General features: G+C 43.1%; 1 protein-coding gene across 1 annotated transcript in view; it reads left to right on the top strand.

Moving 5' to 3' along the window:
- The first annotated feature begins 427 nt into the window (after positions 1–427).
- The window catches only part of TRIM36 (tripartite motif containing 36), a 32354-nt gene continuing 13713 nt past the window's right edge, over positions 428–19068 (top strand). Inside the window, exons 1-5 of the mRNA XM_049649049.1 lie at positions 428–763; positions 2848–3082; positions 11905–12230; positions 16344–16490; positions 18571–18666. Of these exons, the coding sequence (XP_049505006.1) occupies positions 737–763; positions 2848–3082; positions 11905–12230; positions 16344–16490; positions 18571–18666 (831 nt within the window). The 5' untranslated portion in view covers positions 428–736. The remainder of the gene's footprint in view (positions 764–2847; positions 3083–11904; positions 12231–16343; positions 16491–18570; positions 18667–19068) is intronic.

The raw sequence follows: 19068 nt of genomic DNA, 5'->3' as shown, positions 1-19068 counted from the left end.
GCCGGCCGTCCAGAGTCGGGAAACGGGGCTTGTAGGTGATGCCTCACATCGCGCTTCACCAAAGCGCAGGGAAAGCAAAATGAAGGGCAGAGGGGCGGTGCCCGGCCAGCAGCCAGAGCTGCAGTCCGCGGATACTCTGCCGACCGCTCCACCCCGGCCCCGCCCCGGCCCCGCCCTCCGCCTCCCTAGCCCCCTCACTTCCGCCCCTCCGAGGCTTCCTACAGCGTCTGGCCGCGTAGGCTGCGGCCACCCGGGAAGGGGCGAGCGGCCGAGGGGGCGGGGCCCAGGCAGTGGCGACGGCGGAGGGAGCCCGGACCTCGGCGCGCGCCGCACTCCCACCCCGCCGCCGCCCGCGGCCCCGCCCCCTTTGTGCGGTGGGCGCTGTTGCCCGGGCGACGGCGCCGCCCCGCCCCGGTCCCGCCCCTCGGCGGCGTCCGCGCCCCTGTCTCCGCGCGGCCGCCAGCCCAGCCGCAGTCTGCAGGAGCCGCCGCCGCAGCCGGCCGCGCGGCGGGATTCCGGGGCCGTCGCAGGGAGCGCAGCTCGGCTCTCCGCGCGTGTGCTTTCGCCCGCCCCGCTCCTCGCCGCGTCGGTCCGCTGGCCGGGTCCGGCCGACCAGCTCGCCCTCTGGCTCCGAACCCAGGCTTCCCGGCCGCCGCAGGGACCCGCCCACCAGACCCTGCCGGGGCCGCCTGCCTGTTTGGACCCTGCCGTTGATGACACCTGGCAGGAGGCTACTATGGAAGGGGATGGTTCCGAAACGCTGGTGAGTGGGCGACAGGGGCCTCCACCTCACGCTTCCCTGGCGGCTCGCCGGGACGCCCGGGTCTCTCTCCTCCGCCCTGAGCCAGAGGGAGCCTCGCCTCACGAGGAGCGAGGGCGGGCGTGTGGTGGCCCCGCTTCCTCTTCGCCTTCCGCGCCCCGGGTTCCGCAATCCGGGGCGCCCCCTTTCTACGCCTCGGAGGGTCGGATCCCGGGTCTCCTGGGCCCGCGAGGGGGCGCCGCTCGGGTGCGGCGATCGCCCACCTGAGCACCTCGGGCAATCCGGGAGGGGCTCTTTCATGGGGTCCAGGCTGTAGACTTCATTCGCCTCCGGGAGTCGGGTGCCCGTCGCGGCGCGGGGCGCATGCCCCGCCCGTGTCGGGCCGTCCTTTGTCCCGGAGCGTCGCGGAGCCGGCGCCCGGACCCCCGCGGGCGCGGCCCACCCGGCTCGCGGTCGCGGCGCGCGGAGAGGCTCCTCCCCGGCTTCGCCAGCTTGCGCGCGGGGGGCGAGCTTGTCCTGGCAGCTGTCGGGGTGCAAAGTGTTTTTGTCTGAAAGGGTCGGATCGGCAGTTCTTTCCAACTTGTTAGTTTCCGGTCGAACCCCCCAGTGATTTTCAGACAGCTTCATTGTGGGAGCCGCCACATCCCATTTCTCTTAATCAGGGTGTTTCCCTCGGTGGATGTAAAAACGGAAAACTCATTTTTTCTGTTGGATAAGAATTGTCTTGTATCTGTCGTGGGTAAAAAGCTTACGTATCGCTTTATGGACCAGGAAGATGGAAATGATTTTAGATCTTCCAGCGGGAGGTAAACCTCCCATCAAATGAGAGCCTATTTTGGACACCCAGAATAATCCCCTTTGAATCTATTTTGGAGGCTCAGTTGGGTGTCACGTTCTTGGTGAAATGACATAGGACGTGAATATTCTATTTTCTTTGCCATGAAGTGTGGCTGTCTTCCAAATTTGAAAAAATCGTGACATGATGTGGGCTTTTATTAAATATTTATTGAATGATGCAGCAAGAAACACTTCAAAGACCCATCCACGGTGATAAAGGCATTTCAATGTGGTGCTGTTGTCACGGACTGTTAAAGCACTCAGTGTCACTTCAGGGGGAATACGTTTTTAATTAGTTAAACTAAATTAATTAACTCGATGTTGACGTTCTGTGTGTTTCCAGTAGTTGAAATGATTGCACGAGGTCTAGGAGTACTTTCAGATTTGACTGTAAAATGGTAGGGAGGCTGAATATAGATTCATAGCACCTGCAGTTTGGGAGGGGTGTGTGTGTGTGTGTGTGTGTGTGTGTGTGTGTGTGTGCGCGCGCGCGTGCGCGCGCCTCCGCGCGCGCTCGCAGGAACTACATATGAAAGGTTGTGAAAACTGGTATGAGGTCATCTAACCTTTGAGACTCCGTGTTTCTCGTGGAAAATAATGCACGCCTGTAGTATGGAGAGCACTTAAATAATGGTGCTTTGTAGTCCTCCCCACCCTTTCAATATTCATAAAGTGCTTTTAAGAGAACCACTTCCATACCCATCGCCAGGAGATGAAGCATTTTAGCTACATTATAGTTGCAGCCTATGACAATTGGTCACATTTAATGTAGAAAATTGCTGATGGTACAGCTCGTAAATAGATTTCAAGGAAGCTTCCACGAACATACTGGCGAACCCAGCTTTTGCCGGCTCCTGTTATTTGCCACAGAGTTAGTGTGCCCAGGAGGAACATGGTTTCATTCTCAGTATGCCATGTTCTTCCCTTTTACTGTAGTGATCTACTTGTAGGATTTCTCAGATGTCCTAAATCAGTGAATTCATGATGATTTGAGTAACTTCATAACAGATGAAGTATTATGGGCCCCTCATATTTTGTGCTGATTATTCTCATACTTCAGTTTTAACCATGTCAAGTGTCCCTTCTGTTCTACGAGGTGGGGGGTGAGGGTTGATGGTACGGAATTCCGTTGCCAAAAAGGGACTGCAGATTAAACACCTGAATTCTTAATTCTTTTGGAAGGGTGAACACACATGTTTAATGGGGTCCAGGCACTTATTTTGATTCTGATTTCTTTTCCTCAACTCCAGGTTACCATTAAGAATATCGAAAGAGAGCTCATTTGCCCCGCATGCAAGGAGCTTTTTACCCATCCGTTGATTCTCCCTTGTCAACACAGTATCTGTCATAAGTGTGTAAAAGAACTCTTGCTGACACTCGACGATTCCTTCAACGATGTGGGATCGGACAACTCCAATCAGAGCAGTCCTCGACTCCGGCTCCCCTCTCCTAGCATGGACAAAATTGACAGAATTAGCAGACCAGGTACGTGCCAGAAGCTTGGGGTCTGGGAGTTTCCGCTGTGTCTGTGGAAGGGAAGTTACTGTTGCCACTTTGAGGGTTGATCTTTCCAGGTGAATTAATTAAAATTAGTTGTAAAGGAACCCTTCCCTCTTTGAAAATGTCAAAATGAACTCCTCACTGTCCTGGTACACACTAAAAGTCGGGTATTGAACACCAGCTTTGTGTTAGACCCCTTATTAACTGTATTTAGGGGATGTTCTGACCCTGTGGTGTCCTTTATACGAGGGATGGAGTAATGGACCACAGAAGTACTTACTAGGGAAACATCTGTCTCTGGTAATATGTAAATAAATATTCCGATTAAAGGATGAGTCTCCACAGTGACTACTCCTAAAAGACTTTTTAGATGGGTTATTTGGTATCGTTTTATTCTACCTGAGGATTCTGTTTTCTTCAGCCATTTTTAATCCATGTTTTAGAAGAAGAATTTTGAATAGCAACTAAATAGTGGCGGAACTCTGTCGTAATGACAGAAGTAGATCTAGATGTGTGGCACATCTGTCTATACAGCCAGAGTCCTTATTATGCAGCCAGAGTGTAAATTGTTTCCCTTTGGGATGGTGTTGCTTTCTTCTGGACATCCATTGCAGGATTAAGGTAGATCAAAACTAATTTGAAATCATTGGGAACAGGGCCACTGAGAATTTCAGGGCCAAAATCAGCAGTGAGGGAAGACCAAGGGGAGGCAGAGCTTTGGGTAGAAATACCGCAGTGTCACGTTAGGTTCACCCTTTGTTTGGAGGAGAGTCCTTGAGTGGCTCTGGGCACCAGACTGTTGGACTTCGAGGTTTTAGTTTTGATCCTTTAGGCCACTGTGTTTATTTCTCCCTCTTACAGTGTAGGAATAACTTTTTAATCTTATGTGTTAAAAAAAACATAGCAGAAGAGAGCCTCCTCCTCCTTACTTGCATTTAGCAAATGCTGTCCCTTTTGGTCCACACTGTGATGGGGAATCTCTTAGAGCAATGTTGGTGTCCTTGTGCTCCATCAGACACTGGATAAGAGGGGATTTGTTCTAAGAGTCGTATTAGGCTGTTTTAAAAACATGTATTTTACTTTAAATGGTAATCACGAATTCCTCGGAAGATTATTTCGCACACATAAAAAAATTAGAAGCCTGTATAAAAAGAGGAGCATGAAGTCGGTGGGGGGATGTAGGGAGTATGAGGTCAGAGAGGGTCCTGCCTATTGTGAAGTCATCACTTGCATGTTTCCCTCCCTGCTAGGAGCTAGCTGTCACACGGAGGAGGGAGGAGAGACATTTCAATAGCTTGAAATCACCTACCAGATAAAATGGAGATATTCTGTTGGTAGATCCTCCCTGGCTAATTAGGGATCCCTTACTGACCAAGAGAAATTCACTTTTTGTATATTAATATATAGCAGGTATTTATTAAATATTAGTACTTAACATTCAGAGGAATTTTAGTCACGTACTAATATTTCTGTAATTAGATTGAGCTTATGTACCTATTTTACGAAATCCTGTATCTGCTGCGGGTTTTTTATATGTGATTCATATGGAGAATGAATGAAATACAGATGAAGTATGTGTCTAGCAAGATGAGATATGGCTGTTTTTAAGAGCTCATCTGACAGTACTTGGTGGATGTTTAATAAATACTTGTGGAGTGGTTGTTGAATGTTGTGGGATTTCTACAAAGCATGCCATAGTGGCTTTTATTCTGTAATAGTGGTGTTTTTGTCCAGAACAAGAGATCCATTCCATCATACTTGATAGTGTCCAGATGAGAAATAGACTTAGTGACATGTTCCTCCCTCTTTAGGAAGAACTTACAGTTGGGATCATGTCCCAAGGGGGGGAAGCGAGAAAACTCTTCTGGGAGGAGCAATTACAGGAAGTCAGAGTATTTAACTTGGAGAAGGGGAGAGCGCAGGATATGATGGCGGTCTTGCGGAAGAGAACAGTAAGCTGGGGATCTTCACACAGAGGTTCCTGATCAGTGAATGGTAAAAGAGGAATGCAGATTTCAGCTCGGTGCGTAAGAAAACACACCCCACAGGCTTTCCCAAAATGAGATTGTCAATCCCTGTCACTGGAAGAGATCAGATTTAGATGCTGCAGGGCCCAGTGAACACATTAGCAAGGCAGGCCCCGGCATAATAAATACAGGAACGCCTTTCATCTTACTTGATATGGAGATAGACGAGATTTCATTTTCCCGTTAACTCAGCTGCCATAGGAAAACCAGCAGCCTAGGTATCAGCAGCCAGCTGTCTTCCAGGCCTCCCCTGTTAGAGACAGTGGCGCATGGTTCCGGACCGTAGACTAGAATGGACGCCTTGTCTAATGGGGCAGTAGCCACTTGGCACTAGTGGGTTTGGGGATGCCAGACATTCCCCCTCCCCCCGCACAAGAGCCTGATGGTGGGTTTGACATGTGATCTTTTACATGTGGGTAGTTAATTTAAATCATTTAAAAACCACGCCAACTCAACAGGATAGGGCAGCCAAAACACATCTTTGACTGTGACCCATCCAGTGTTCGGGCCATCAGTATTTGGAGTCTTTTTTATTTTTTTATTTTTTTATTTTTAATGTTTATTTATTGGGGGGGGGGGGAGAGACATGAGCATGAGTGGGGGAGGGGCAGAGAGAGAGGGAAACAGAATCCAAAGCAGGCTCCAGGCTCTGAGCCATCAGCACAGAGCCCAACGTGGGGCTCAAACTCATGAACCACGAGATCATGACCTCAGCCGAAGCCAGATGCTTAACCGACTGAGCCACCCAGGTGCCCCTGGAGTCTTTATTTTATTTTATTTTTTTAATTTTTTTTTTTTTCAACGTTTATTTATTTTTGGGACAGAGAGAGACAGAGCATGAACGGGGGAGGGACAGAGAGAGAGGGAGACACACAGAATCGGAAACAGGCTCCAGGCTCTGAGCCATCAGCCCAGAGCCCGACGCGGGGCTCGAACTCACGGACCGTGAGATCGTGACCTGGCTGAAGTCGGACGCTTAACCGACTGCGCCACCCAGGCGCCCCTGGAGTCTTTATTTTAAACACTGGTTGTGTGACCACCATTTGACCCCCCGTAGAGGGGATTTCTGCCTTGGGTGGTGGGTCAAGCCCGTTGTACATGAGCAGCCAGTACAGAGAACTTCTGCATTTCATTTTTTCGCTCAACAAATACTTAATTTACCTGCTGGTTGCCAGACATGGCCCAATGCTGAAGAGGCATGAACAAGATAGATCCACCGCTCCTTTTTAAGAAGCATATAGTCCAGCATTGTACAGAGTCTTCATGTACACATGGAGAACACAGTCCTCCATCAAGAAGAGTGTACAGAGCAAATTAACAAATACAGATGAAGAACTCAGGGTGGGGAGGCTCCAAGTATAGTAGTCACTTCTCAAATGAATGCAGATTTTAGGATTGTCCTCCTTTTCATGATACCAGTTCTAAATTAATAGAAGTTACTGTATCACAAATATAATGCTACCCTCCAGTTATGGGGCCTTTGGCTCTAATTTCTCTTCGGAGAGATTGAAAGAGAAATTTATAGGGAAGTAATGCACCCCCCCCCTTTCCCTTCTGGCAGATTTTTAAAAATGTTTTCATCATTTGGACATACTCGGGGAGGAAATCCTATTCTGAGCAATTGGTGTGGGAGGAGCAGATTTCTAAAAATTGGTTTTGCTCTTGGTTTGCCAAAGGGATTAATTAGACCAGTACTGTCCTGTATAGTAGCCATAAGCCACATGTGGCTATTGAGCACTTGAAGTGTGCCAGCTGGAACTGAGATTGCTGGAAGTAAAAAATATACTCTGAATGTCACACACTTAGAATGAAAAAAGATATAAAATGTCTCTAATGATTTTTATCTCTGTTTGCATTTTGATGGGATAGTATTTTGGATATATTGGGTGAAATAAATAGCATGTATGATTAAAATTAATTTCACTTGTTTCATTTTAATCTGGCCACTAGAACATTTAAAATGGCATATGTGGCTGATGCTTTTGGGCTCACATATCCCTTTTGGATATTGTTGCATTGGAGATTGGACAGATTTTTAAAAGGGTGCCCTGAAAGGAGGGTAAGGTTTGTGTGTATAACACAGTAACACATTCAGTGATGTAAAAATAGCCATTTTACTCTACATTTTGGGTCACACGTATGCAAGGCTTTTCCTGCATTTTGTATTTCCTTTTGTCAGGAGGATAAAATCCGCTTTAGCAATGTTTATATGCAGTGTTGATAATACATTGGTTAAAAAAAAAATCAAACAAAAGATGCTTGATATCGCTGTGTATTTTCAACAGTTACCAGAAATATGATTGCTTAAAAACGCAAATCTATAAGATAAAGTTTAGGCCTCTTAAGTGTTGCACCAACAATGATTTAATTCTGGGCTCCAGGATCAGCCTGATGAATGTTTTTTACAATGATGGTTTCATAAATACCACGTGTGCCAAGGAGAAACACATTTTCTTAGTGTTAATTCAAGAATTGTGTTATGTGCAGGACACAGTTGCTGCTTTATCTTTTGTTAACAAGTTGTGAATCTTTTCTTTGAAATTAAATCCTAAATCCAGCTTTCTGTTCATTGTTCACAGCATCACAACGGAGATCTTTGGGGTGGAGAGGTAGAAAATGCTTTTATTGCTTGTGTGGCCGCAGGCAGTATAGTGTTAGATTTAAATTGAGTAACCGTGTATACGTAAAGTTGTTAAACATCAGTGGTCAAGTGTTCAAAATTCTGTAGAACGTGAACACATTTGGGCTGAGTGACTTAAAGGTCAACAGGACTAAATTTCCACGCGAGGTCTGGTGTTTTTAAAGGGAGCACTGATGATTAGCGCTTCCGTTTTGTCAATCCGCGTGACAAGATACTTTTGAAGAAATGACGTACTCTTGCGGATCACCTTAAAAATCCTTTACGTGTAGTTTGATTAGTGGAACAAACTTGTATTCACGGCCATGTTGCTACCGTGAAGATCTTAAATCAGCCAGTGCCTTTTGTATTTAAAAATTTGCTTAAAGGTATCAGTAATTTTTTTTGTACTTAATTATATAGGCTTAGCTTGTTTTATGCCTATGGTGCCTTTCCTTTATTAATGTTTCAAAGTATTTGAGTTTTAACATTGAGGTCTTACCCACTTGTGGGTAAATAACATAAACTGCTTTTTTAGGCTTTCCAAAGTATCTGACTCCGAATGAAAGACGGACCAACCTACCTTATTAAAAAACACGTGTTTTTATTCCAGTTGACCTTTAAAGTAAAATTGGCTACTTTTCTTGTAGAATGCTGGTGATACCATATATCTTATTGGAGAAAATAAACATCTGGAATGTTATCCCTTTTCTGTCTTCCTTACCTTCCTGTCTGCATGCCTCCATTTACAGACCTTCTCGTTACTTCTAAAAGCCACATGTAATCCTTTCTCTTACAGGCTTTAGTGAGTCCCCGAGAATTTTAAGCATTTTGAGATTTAGTAAATAGGAGGAAAGGTAGGAGCAGTTTGTTTAAAAAAAGTTCACTGCTTACTTCCTGTTTTTTACCCAGGCAGCCATTGAGAAAAAGATTCTGCAGGTCGAAAGTGCCCATAATACTCAAAGGGTAATGGTAACGCCTGGCCGTCAGATTGGTTACAATGTGCTACAAGAAACATTAAGGTGGCAGTACCATCCGTCAGCCCATTTTCAAGCATAGAAGTCCAGCAGGATAGTGGGAGGTGGTCCACTACCTGGCTAGCAGGTAACAGTAGGGAAGTTGTCTGTAGCCAGAATATGGGACAGGATGCAGCTCGCAGAGGTTTTGAACCTGTCATGAAATCGACTCGGTTTTGAAATACTTCATTTTCTCTTTGATGTTTAAATGAGAAATCATAGTGACCAAAGCTGATTTTGGGGGGAGATTTGCTCTAAATCAATTTGAAGACGTTTTTTTGGAGTCTTCATTTTAAAACTGTGTCATGATTCATACTCATTTAATATGTTTTTGAAATAAAGGTATACGGGGAAAAGAATGGATTCTGCAAAGTGACAGTGTTCACATAATCCTGAACGATTGGCCCCATAAATACAGTTTGACATATATAATTGCATTGCTTGGCCTGCATTGCTTTCTTACCTTTCAAAGCCATCATTACTTTTTCTTTTTCATTAAGTCATGCTGTTGAGGAGTATTATCCAATGGAACATTCTAAGTTCAAGGGAATGTTTGTTTGACCCAGCTCTGTACAGTATTGGAGCCAGTAGTCACATGTGGCTCTTGAGAATTTGAAATGTGGCTAGTGCAGCCGAGGAACTGAATTTTTTTTTTTTAGTGTTTATTTGAGAGAGAGAGAGGGAGGGAGGGAGGGAGTGGGGGAGGGGCAGAGAGAGAGGGAGACACAGAATCTGAAGCAGGCTCCAGGCTCTTAGCTGTCAGCACAGAGCCTGATAGGGGCTCGAAGTGCAAGATCATGACCTGAGCTGAAGGCAGACACTTAACCGACTGAGCCACCCAGGTGCCCTAGGAACTGAATCTTTGATTTAAATTTAAATAGTGATGTTTGGCTAAATTGTTACTATGGTAGACAGCACAGTTCTAGACAGGAAAAAGTTGACTCTATTACATCTTATTCTTAGTTCCCCTGTCTTGATTTTTTTTTTCCACTAGATTTACTTCCCAGAATATCTTTAGATGTGTTCTGTTTCTTTGTTGCCCCGAACATATGTTCTATTGTTTGTTTTTGAAAACAGTGATAGAAGTCCATGACAGATGAAATAAAAGATAAATGTCTTCACATTTGCGAAAAAATATGAGAATTTTTTAAAGATCTGTTTAGGAAAACAGCTAAGATTTATTGATCTAATATTTTGCCTGATTTATGAAAATTAGTGTGATGCTTGATACCTTATTTTTGTTAAAAGTTAAAAGAGGTTTACAGAAAAGGGACACAACATCTTTTTTGAAATTTCTGAACTTGAAGACCACAATCTGGGTGTCACCAGTATACAGGTTAAAGCATGACTTTGTTGTCGTGATTTAATTTGGTTTGATCCTGTCACTTAAACTGATAGCAACCTTCAATTCATAAAACCAGTGATAAATAACCCATTTTTGTTAAACATTGTCTGTTGGGATTCTCCATTTTAATTTCTGTCACCTGGTTCACATGTGGAAGCATGCAGTTAAATGTGACTTTCCATTACTTTCAACTTGACCACTGCACTAGATCACTTCCAAAATTATGTGGCTTGTTTTGTTTCACTGACTGAGATTTTTCATTGGCATGTGTCTTAAAAGTGGCTTTGCTGCTTATTTCGTTCTGTGCCTGCTGTGTTGTGAAATATCTCGCTTGGACTGTGTTGCATGTTTTGAGAATTATTAGAATATACTTTAAATAGACTTTTCAAACTGTTATGGGGAAACTTTTTTTTTTTTTTTTGGTATGTGGTTTTTCTGTATGTTTAGAAATATAAAGGTTAAAATATCCTTAAAAGAAGATAATATAAGTATTCTGCATGTTTGTTAAGTAAGTAGTTTTTGGGACCCAGTGCACTCTTAGCATGTTGTAAAGTCACTTCCAGTGGAGAATAAATATGCCAAGACATTATTAATGTAGCTGTAGAAAGACCTTTTCTAAATGGGATCTACTGAGTTGCACCATTCATTTTCCATACTGGATACACGGCAGAGTGAAGGAAGGCTGTAGGTTAAGGAGTTTGTGTTTATGTTTAGGTGATTTTGTGGGCAATCAAGACTACATACTCTAAGAGTAGATTTATAAATGAGAGCGGGGAATTAATGGCATGCATACACCTGTGTTAAAGAGACAACCCCTGGATTCTCGTGAACCTGTGGGTAAGGACGGTCGTGTCTTGGTTTCTTGATTTGTTAAAATCCAGATAATATTGAACCAAAGCATGCTATTTAAGGTCATTCAGTGTATTATGTATAGATTGGAAAGTTATTTGTAATACTTTCTGGGTAGCTTTTGGCTTAATGAGTTAAGTAATTTTAATGATTCTTTTTTTCAGGTCATAAGAAGATTCTAAATGGTTGGTCTCTCTTAAAGTCACTAGATTCTAGGTCTATGGATGGGCTTTTCACTCTTTTATAGATTGCACTCCATTAACTAATGATTTTGCCTACCCAGATAAAACAATACTACCGTGGGAAACTCTCTTTTGCAGTGGTCCTTAACCATTTTGTGGTTACATATGTCTGAGAATCTGATCATAGCTATGGATTGTTGAACCAGAAAATAAGCATAGGCATATTGATGCAAAATCTTGCGTACAATTTCGAAGAGTTTGCCAAACGATTTGGATCCTTCTGGAGCCTATCCATGGAGCACTGGTTAGGGACTCTTGTTCACTTATGTCTGAACTCATTTCCTAGTCATCAGCCAAGGCTGTCTTCATTTAAATGAAAACGAAATTACTTTGGAGGTGACATACAAAAGTCATTATGTATAATTATATGATTTCAAAAAAATCCTGACCCCGTGTAGTATTGTATTACATGTTTTTTCCTTATATCTGTTTGATTTGATGTGGTTTTGTGTGGGGTTTACTATAGAGGATTTTCCTTTCTGCTTTGATTTAATACCTATTTAACAATTTGGGCTTGTCTTTTGCATACCAAGGAAAAACAAGCGTGAAGCATTTTCAGAATTCAGACCAATTCAAGCGGAGCCACTTTGAGTATTAGTTTGGGAGTGGGTATATATTTGTAGATTTCTCTTTCCAAAATCTCTCTTCTTTTGTCTTCATTCTGTTGGTTTTCCTACTGCCGTAACTAAACAAGGACTTCCAATTACACAGGCTGGAAGCGCAGCTCCCTGACCCCTAGGACCACCACTTTTCCTTGCCCTGGCTGTGAGCATGACGTGGATCTTGGAGAACGAGGAATCAATGGTCTGTTTCGCAATTTCACTTTGGAGACCATTGTCGAGAGGTACCGGCAGGCAGCCAGGGCAGCCACGGCCATCATGTGTGACCTCTGCAAACCCCCACCCCAGGAGTCCACAAAAAGTTGCATGGACTGTAGCGCGAGCTATTGCAATGAGTGCTTCAAAATTTACCACCCGTGGGGTACCGTGAAAGCTCAGCATGAGTACGTGGGCCCAACCACGAATTTCAGGCCCAAGGTAAGATAAGTTCTGATTTAGTTAGAATATCAGTATTACAAAAGGAATTATTACAAGACCAGAACTTGACAGGAAGGGACGCCTGGGTGGCTCAGTCAATTCAGTGTCCAACTCTTGATTTCGGCTCAGGTCATGATCTCATGGTTCTTGAGTTCGAGCCCCGTGTCAGGCTCTGCAATGACAGTGCAGAGCCTGCTTGGGATTTTCTCTCTCTCTCCACCCCTACCCTGCTTGTGCACTCTCTTTATCTCTGTCAAAATAAATAAACATTAAAAAAAAAAAAAGAACTTGACAGCAAGAATGGAAATAACTTGAAAAGCCTGTATGGGGGGTGGGGTGCAGGGCACCTGGCTGGCTCAGTCAGTGGAGCATGTGACTCCTGATCTCGGGATCTAGAGTTCAAGCTACTCGTTGGGCATAGAGCTTATTTAAAAATAAATCCGTAGGTAAAATGGATGGTACATGCACGTAGAAATGTGTATGTTAAAATGAGAACATAAAAAAAAAAAAAGCCTGTACCAGAAACCAAGGCCTGGTATTTGGAGTTAATTTAGTCTGTTGTTAAACATCCCCGCAGCCTAAAGGCAATATTCTGGTTCACCGGGTTACAACAGTGTAATGCAGCACAATGCACAACGGTGAAGGTTTGTAACGAAACCTCTGCAAATAGGGGAAAAGTTGAGTTCTCTCCAAGATTGAAATGATTATCAAGTTAAAAAGCTTTTGTGCTTTAATGTGTTAGGGTCACAGTTGTGTAAAAGATTTTGATTGGGAAACATTTTTTTTCACATTTTTAGTTAGCTACAGTTGTGCTCTAAGTAAGTAAGAGTAAGTACAGCCTAATATTTTGAAGGTTGTGGTATAATGTTAATGTAATATCTGAAGTGGAAGTCATATTTCTTAACCTTTCTGGGTAATTTCTATGGTCATGCTCAAAAGAACTTTATGCATTGTTGTTTGCCTTGCTTTGTGACTGACAAGAAGAATGTTTGGATAGCTTCACTAATACTGCTTTCTCATTTACACAGATTTAGAAAAACTAGTTGATTCTTTTGGTTAAAGTTCTTATTCATTACAACTTAGTAACTTGTGTATGAAAATTTATTTGCATTCTTGAGCCCAAAACTTTCTCTTTAATTTGTAATAAAAAAATGGAAAAAAAAAATCCCCAAAGTTATCTTGAAACTATGAGCTGAGTATTTGTTGTATCATTTTTTTTTTAATGTTTATTTATTTTTGAGAGAGAGTGTGTGTGCTCGAGCAGGAAACAGAGGATCCATAGCGGGCTCTGCTGACAGCAGAAAGACTGATGCAGGGCTCCAACCCACGAACCAGGAGATCATGACCTGAGCTGAAGTCAGACTAGCTTAACTGACCGAGCCAGCCAGGTGTCCCCATCATTGTTTTGTTTTGTTTTGTTTTAGAGACAGAAAGGTGGGGGCGCAGAGAGAGAGAGGGAGGGAGGGAGGGAGGAAGTGGGGAAGGGGCAGAGAGAGAGGAAGGTGGGGGTGCACAGAATCCAAAGCAGGCTCTAGGCTCCAAGCTGTCAGCACAATGCCTGACACAGGGCTTGAGCTCATGAACCATGAGATCATGACCTAGCCAAAGTCCGATGCTTAACTGACCAAACCACCTAGGTGTGCCCATCATTTTTTTTTTTTTTTAAAGTACTACACCTCGTGTGGGGCTTGAACTCACAACTCCAAGATCCTAAGTCACATGCTCCACTGACTGAGCTAGCCAGGCGCCCCCTCTTACATCCTATTAAGTGCAGGGCTAGTAGATTAAAACAAAAACAGTCTGTGCTTGTATGCTTTTTAAACTTCTGTGCTTGTTTTTCAAACTATGTCATTGTGGCAATAGATTTATCAAATGATTTTTAACCCCCTATTATGTTCCTTATCTCATTTTAAATGCTCCAGGTTGTATACTTTTAGAAAAAATCATGCCTTCAGGGATGCCTGGCGGCTCAATTGGTAGAGCACACGACTCTGGATCTTGGGGTCATGAGTTCAAGCCCTACAGTGGGCATGGAACCTACTTAAAAAATTATATATATACACATATATACATAGGCATGTCATAAGCTTTGTGTTTTAATTAGACACAGATTAATTAAGTTGATTAATACTGTTCCATTATGAAAGAACCTGATTATTAAATGAATTCTATTAGGTTTGGGTTTTTATGACTTACAAACTCATGAAATCTTGAGTAACACTTTCAGAGTATTGCAGACTTAATTCTGTTTACAAATATAATGAAAGGTTGGTAAGAAAGAAACTGAAGATATAGGGGTAAGTTATATTGAGGAAGAAACTATTTCCCTTCAAGTCATTAGTGTTCCTGAATATAGCGAAATTTTACAAATTTTACAAAAATTTTACGAAGGTAAAGTATTTGCCAGTAACTTTGAGTTCTTGTCATCATTCCTTGCAGAAAGCCAAATTTTATAACTTATCTTAAAGGTGATGGCTTTTGGGGGGCCTGGCTGGCTTAGACAGTAGAGCGTGCGACTCTTGATCTTGGGGTTGTAGGTTCGAGCCCTACATTGGGATTACTTAAGAAACATATTTAGGGGCGCCTGGGTAGCTCAGTCAGTTAAGCGTCTGACTTCAGCTCAGGTCATGATCTCACGGTTCGTGGGTTCGAGCCCCACGTCGGGCACTGTGCTGACAGCTCAGAGCCTGGAGCCTGCTTCGGATTCTGTGTCTCCCTCTCTCTCTGACCCTCCCCCGTTCATGCTTGGTCTCTCTCTGTCTGAAAAATAAATAAACGTTAAAAAAAAAAAAAAGAAACATTTAAAAGATACAAATAATAAATGTAATGGCTCTGAAAAGTAATATAACGCTGTATGCTAACTATGCTGGAATTAAGATAATGGTTAAATAAATACATGTAATGGCTTTGAGAATGTAGGCAGTTGGACCTGCTGAAGAATTTGAATTTTTTTCCTCTATTTTTCTCCTGGACCTGCACATTAGTATTAAGACTTTTCATATCGGATGTTACTTTTTGTCTCAGTGTTACCAAACCAGTTGTAGTGGCACAAAATCTGAACTGTCAGAGCCTCCGATAACTGTTTAATTTCATTGACACACTAGTCTAAAGGAATCTCCGCTTTCTTGCAAATGAACCCACTTATCTCATGTACAGTTTCAGACATACCTGTGATGATAGTTTTCAGAGTAAAAAAGAAGGTAGAAGCTTACATCTTAAAAAAACAAAACAAAAAAACAATTCTAAGTTTGGTAATTGTGTGCATGATTAATATGTAAAAGCAAATATCTGGAGGCTCGTATCATAAAGTGTTCTAAGACTCCTCAGTAACAGATTTCTTTTTCTTTCTTTCTTTTTTTAATTAATTAATTAAATGTTTATTTTTGAGAGAGAGAGTATGAATGGGGGAGGGGCAGAGAGAGAGGGAGACACAGAATCTGAAACAGGCTCCAGGCTCCCAGCTGTCAGCACAGAGCCCGACGTGGGGTTTAAACTCAAAAACTGTGAGATCATGACCTGAGCTGAAGTTGGACACCCAACTGACTGAGCCACCCAAGCGCTCCGTCCCTTTTTTTTTTTTTTTTTTTATTTTTATTTTTAAGTAATCTCTACACCCAATGTGGGGCTTGAACCCACAACCCTGAGATCAGGAGTCACCTGCTCCACCGACTGAGTCAGCCAGGTGCAAATTGCTTATGAGGATGGTGAAGCCAGGGTTCCCATCAGCCATTTGCTATTGGACCTTACAAAAATATGGGTTATGGTCCTTAAGAATTGCCTACTCAGTGTGGCCAGAGGGCCTTTCTGGCCTGGTTAAGCATGCAAGTCTGATAGGAATGAAATTTTCATCTTCTTGCCACCAAGTTTAAGGGCGATAACATCTATATATTTAACTGACCATTTGAACTCTCAAACCGAAAAATAGTAATTGTAATACAGAAAATTTTCATACGATATACCAAATGCTTTTACGCTTCTTCTTTTCACACTTTTATGTATTTCACTGGCTTTATTTGGTGATTTTGTAAAGCGCGTCTTTGTACCTTAGGGACTTTGTGAGTATCTGGCAAACTCTGCTGACCCTTAATTGCACTTCGGTTCTTTATTCCGTAGATTTTAATGTGCCCAGAACATGAAACTGAGAGAATAAACATGTACTGTGAGTTGTGTCGGAGACCGGTTTGTCACCTCTGTAAGCTGGGCGGCAATCATTCCAATCACCGGGTAACCACTATGAGCAGTGCCTACAAGACCTTAAAGGTAGGATTTGTGTGGTTTTGGAACTCGATTCTGGGTCTTTATAACTTTGTTTTACTTTGTGCCTTTAACTTTGTCTTCATAAGATCCTAGCTTCCTGTGTGGTCTTGTTTGACTGATGAGTTAACAATGTAAAGAGTCACTCAGTGTTCTACTGATACTAGGTTGTTAGTATTTTTAACCAGGTAGTTCTTTGTGGTACTGATGGGGAGGGGCACAGAGAGAGAGAGAGAGAGAGAATCCCAAGCAGGCTCTGCGCTTGTCAGCACAGAGCCCGATGTGGGACTCGAACTCACAAACCTTGAGATTAGGACCCGAGCCAAAACTGAGAGTCAGACGCTTAAGCCACTGGGTCACCCAGGCACCTCACAAGCTCAGTTGTGGCTGATTTTTCTTTTCAGTGTGATTTGTATGGTATTGTAAATTTTACCTTGTTGAGCACTGTATCTGTATCCTACAGATGTTCTTGAGTTTTCTTCTAGCGTGTGAGTAAGTTACTTCGACACAGTTTGCTCCTTCTTTGACTTGCTTTTAAGCTTCTGTTGCCAGGACAGAGCGGCAGTTAGCTCTGGGACTAGTTTTACCAGACCGTTGAAGCAAAACCTTACGTGGTTTACTCTTCTGGACGCCCCATGAATGTTGAGGGTTTTTTAATTTGTTTTTTTGCTTGTTTAGTTTGGCTGGTGAGGCACAGGGCTCTCCCAGCCTCGAGTTAGCTCCTGGAATTGTTCCTTGTTGAGCCCCTCAGGTCAGCAGCAGTGACTGAGAAATCCTCAGATCCTCTTCTTAGGGAGACAGCTCAGGATATTCTTATGCATATTTAGACTCTGAGTACACTTGTCTCTCATAACTTTGAACCCCATGGTGCTTCAAGGCTTTTTTGTTTGTGTTTTAATATACTTCAGTCATATTACGTGTTATTTTTTCTGGGCTAAATAAGGGATCTCACCAACACCTATTATATTATCTCTACAATAAGCATGCTAATTTCAGAATCACTCCTTTATAAAGACATTCTTTAATGAGCTCTGGTAGCTTAATGAGCTCTATTTAAAAAAAAAAAATTTTTTTACTGTTTATTTCTGAGAGAGAGAGAGAGAGAGACCTAGAGTGTGAGAGGGGGAGGGGCAGAGAGAGAGGGAGACACAGAATCTGAAGCAGGCTCCGGGCTCCAAGCTGTCAGCACAGAGCCTGACACAGGGCTTGAACCCATGAACCGTGAGATCATGACCTGAGCCGAAGTTGGACACTTACTGACTGAGCCACCCAGGTGCCCCTAATGAGCTCTATTCTTATACATCTATATTTTCATTTTCGTGTATGTGTAATTATATAATGAATAGCTCACCTGGGCTAGGCTGTGAAGTTTATTTTAGAAGGGTCTTTGTTGCTGTTTGGGTCGTGTGTGTGTGTGTGTGTGTGTGTGTATGTGTGTGTGTGAGAGAGAGAGAACGAGAGAGCGAGGGAATGAATTATAAAATCTGATGGAGGACACACTCCCGTTTGCTATTCTTCCATTTACTCAGAAGCCTGAGGAGGAAGACCTTTGGGAGCGATGAGGAGACAACAAAAATGTATTATATATATATTCCAGGCTTTTGAATACCAGTCTGAGCATCACTGCCTTGTTCTCTTATCCAGCCTGCTTCTAATGTCTCCTGTGTCCTTGGACCTCAGTGTTCAAGGCCAGTAACTGTTTACTCGGAGTTAATAATGACAGTCTCTAGGGGCGCCTGGGTGGCTCAGTCTGTCAGGCATCTGACTTTGGCTCAGGTCATGATCTCATAGTTCATGAGTTCAAACCCCGTGTCAGGCTCTGTGCTGATAGCTCAGAGCCTGGAGCCTGCCTCAGATTCTATGTCTCCCTCTCTTCCTGCCCCTCACTCACCCTCTCTCTCTCTCTCTCTCTCTCGAGAATAAACATTAAAATATATATATATAATGACAGTCTCCAGTTCTCATCATAGGCTAAAGAAGAAGATGGGTATTGTGTGAAAAAAATAAAATAAAAGCAGGAAAAATCTGCGAGGCCTTTGTTAAACTCCTGCTTCTGTTTATTTGTGTTTCTGATATGCTTTAACAGGAAAAGCTTTCAAAGGATATTGATTACCTTATTGGCAAGGAGAGCCAGGTGAAGAGTCAAATTTCTGAACTGAACTTGTTAATGAAAGAAACCGAGGTAAGTGCTAACCTGGTTTGCATGTTTTTATTTATCCATCTAGAGAATGTGTTCCTTCACAAAACCCTGAGGGTAGTGGGTGCTGGGCTTACAGGATCGTGTTGGATTTCACCCCTGCTTTTCTGGGACTAGGAAAACACGTGTGAGAAGTAAGTTACAGTGTGTGATCAGCTCCTGATAGGGGCAGTGATTAAATTATATTGAAGCACAGGGCAGAGGATGACTCCCCCTTCACGTGGTGGTTACGGTGTCAGAAGTAGTCACGTGAGGTAAATGATCGCTTTGCCAATTATCGGCATTTTACAAAATGAACAGAATGCATCTGAAATACATACTGTGTGTTCTTGGGACCAGGTTGATTTAAAATGCCGGCTATCCCTAAGTATATATACCTGACATACC

The sequence above is a fragment of the Panthera uncia genome, assembly GCF_023721935.1.
Source record: "Panthera uncia isolate 11264 chromosome A1 unlocalized genomic scaffold, Puncia_PCG_1.0 HiC_scaffold_17, whole genome shotgun sequence".
NCBI classification, from domain to species: Eukaryota; Metazoa; Chordata; class Mammalia; order Carnivora; family Felidae; genus Panthera; species Panthera uncia.
Note: the sequence above shows the minus strand (reverse complement) of the source record. Positions and strands in the feature narration are given on the sequence as shown.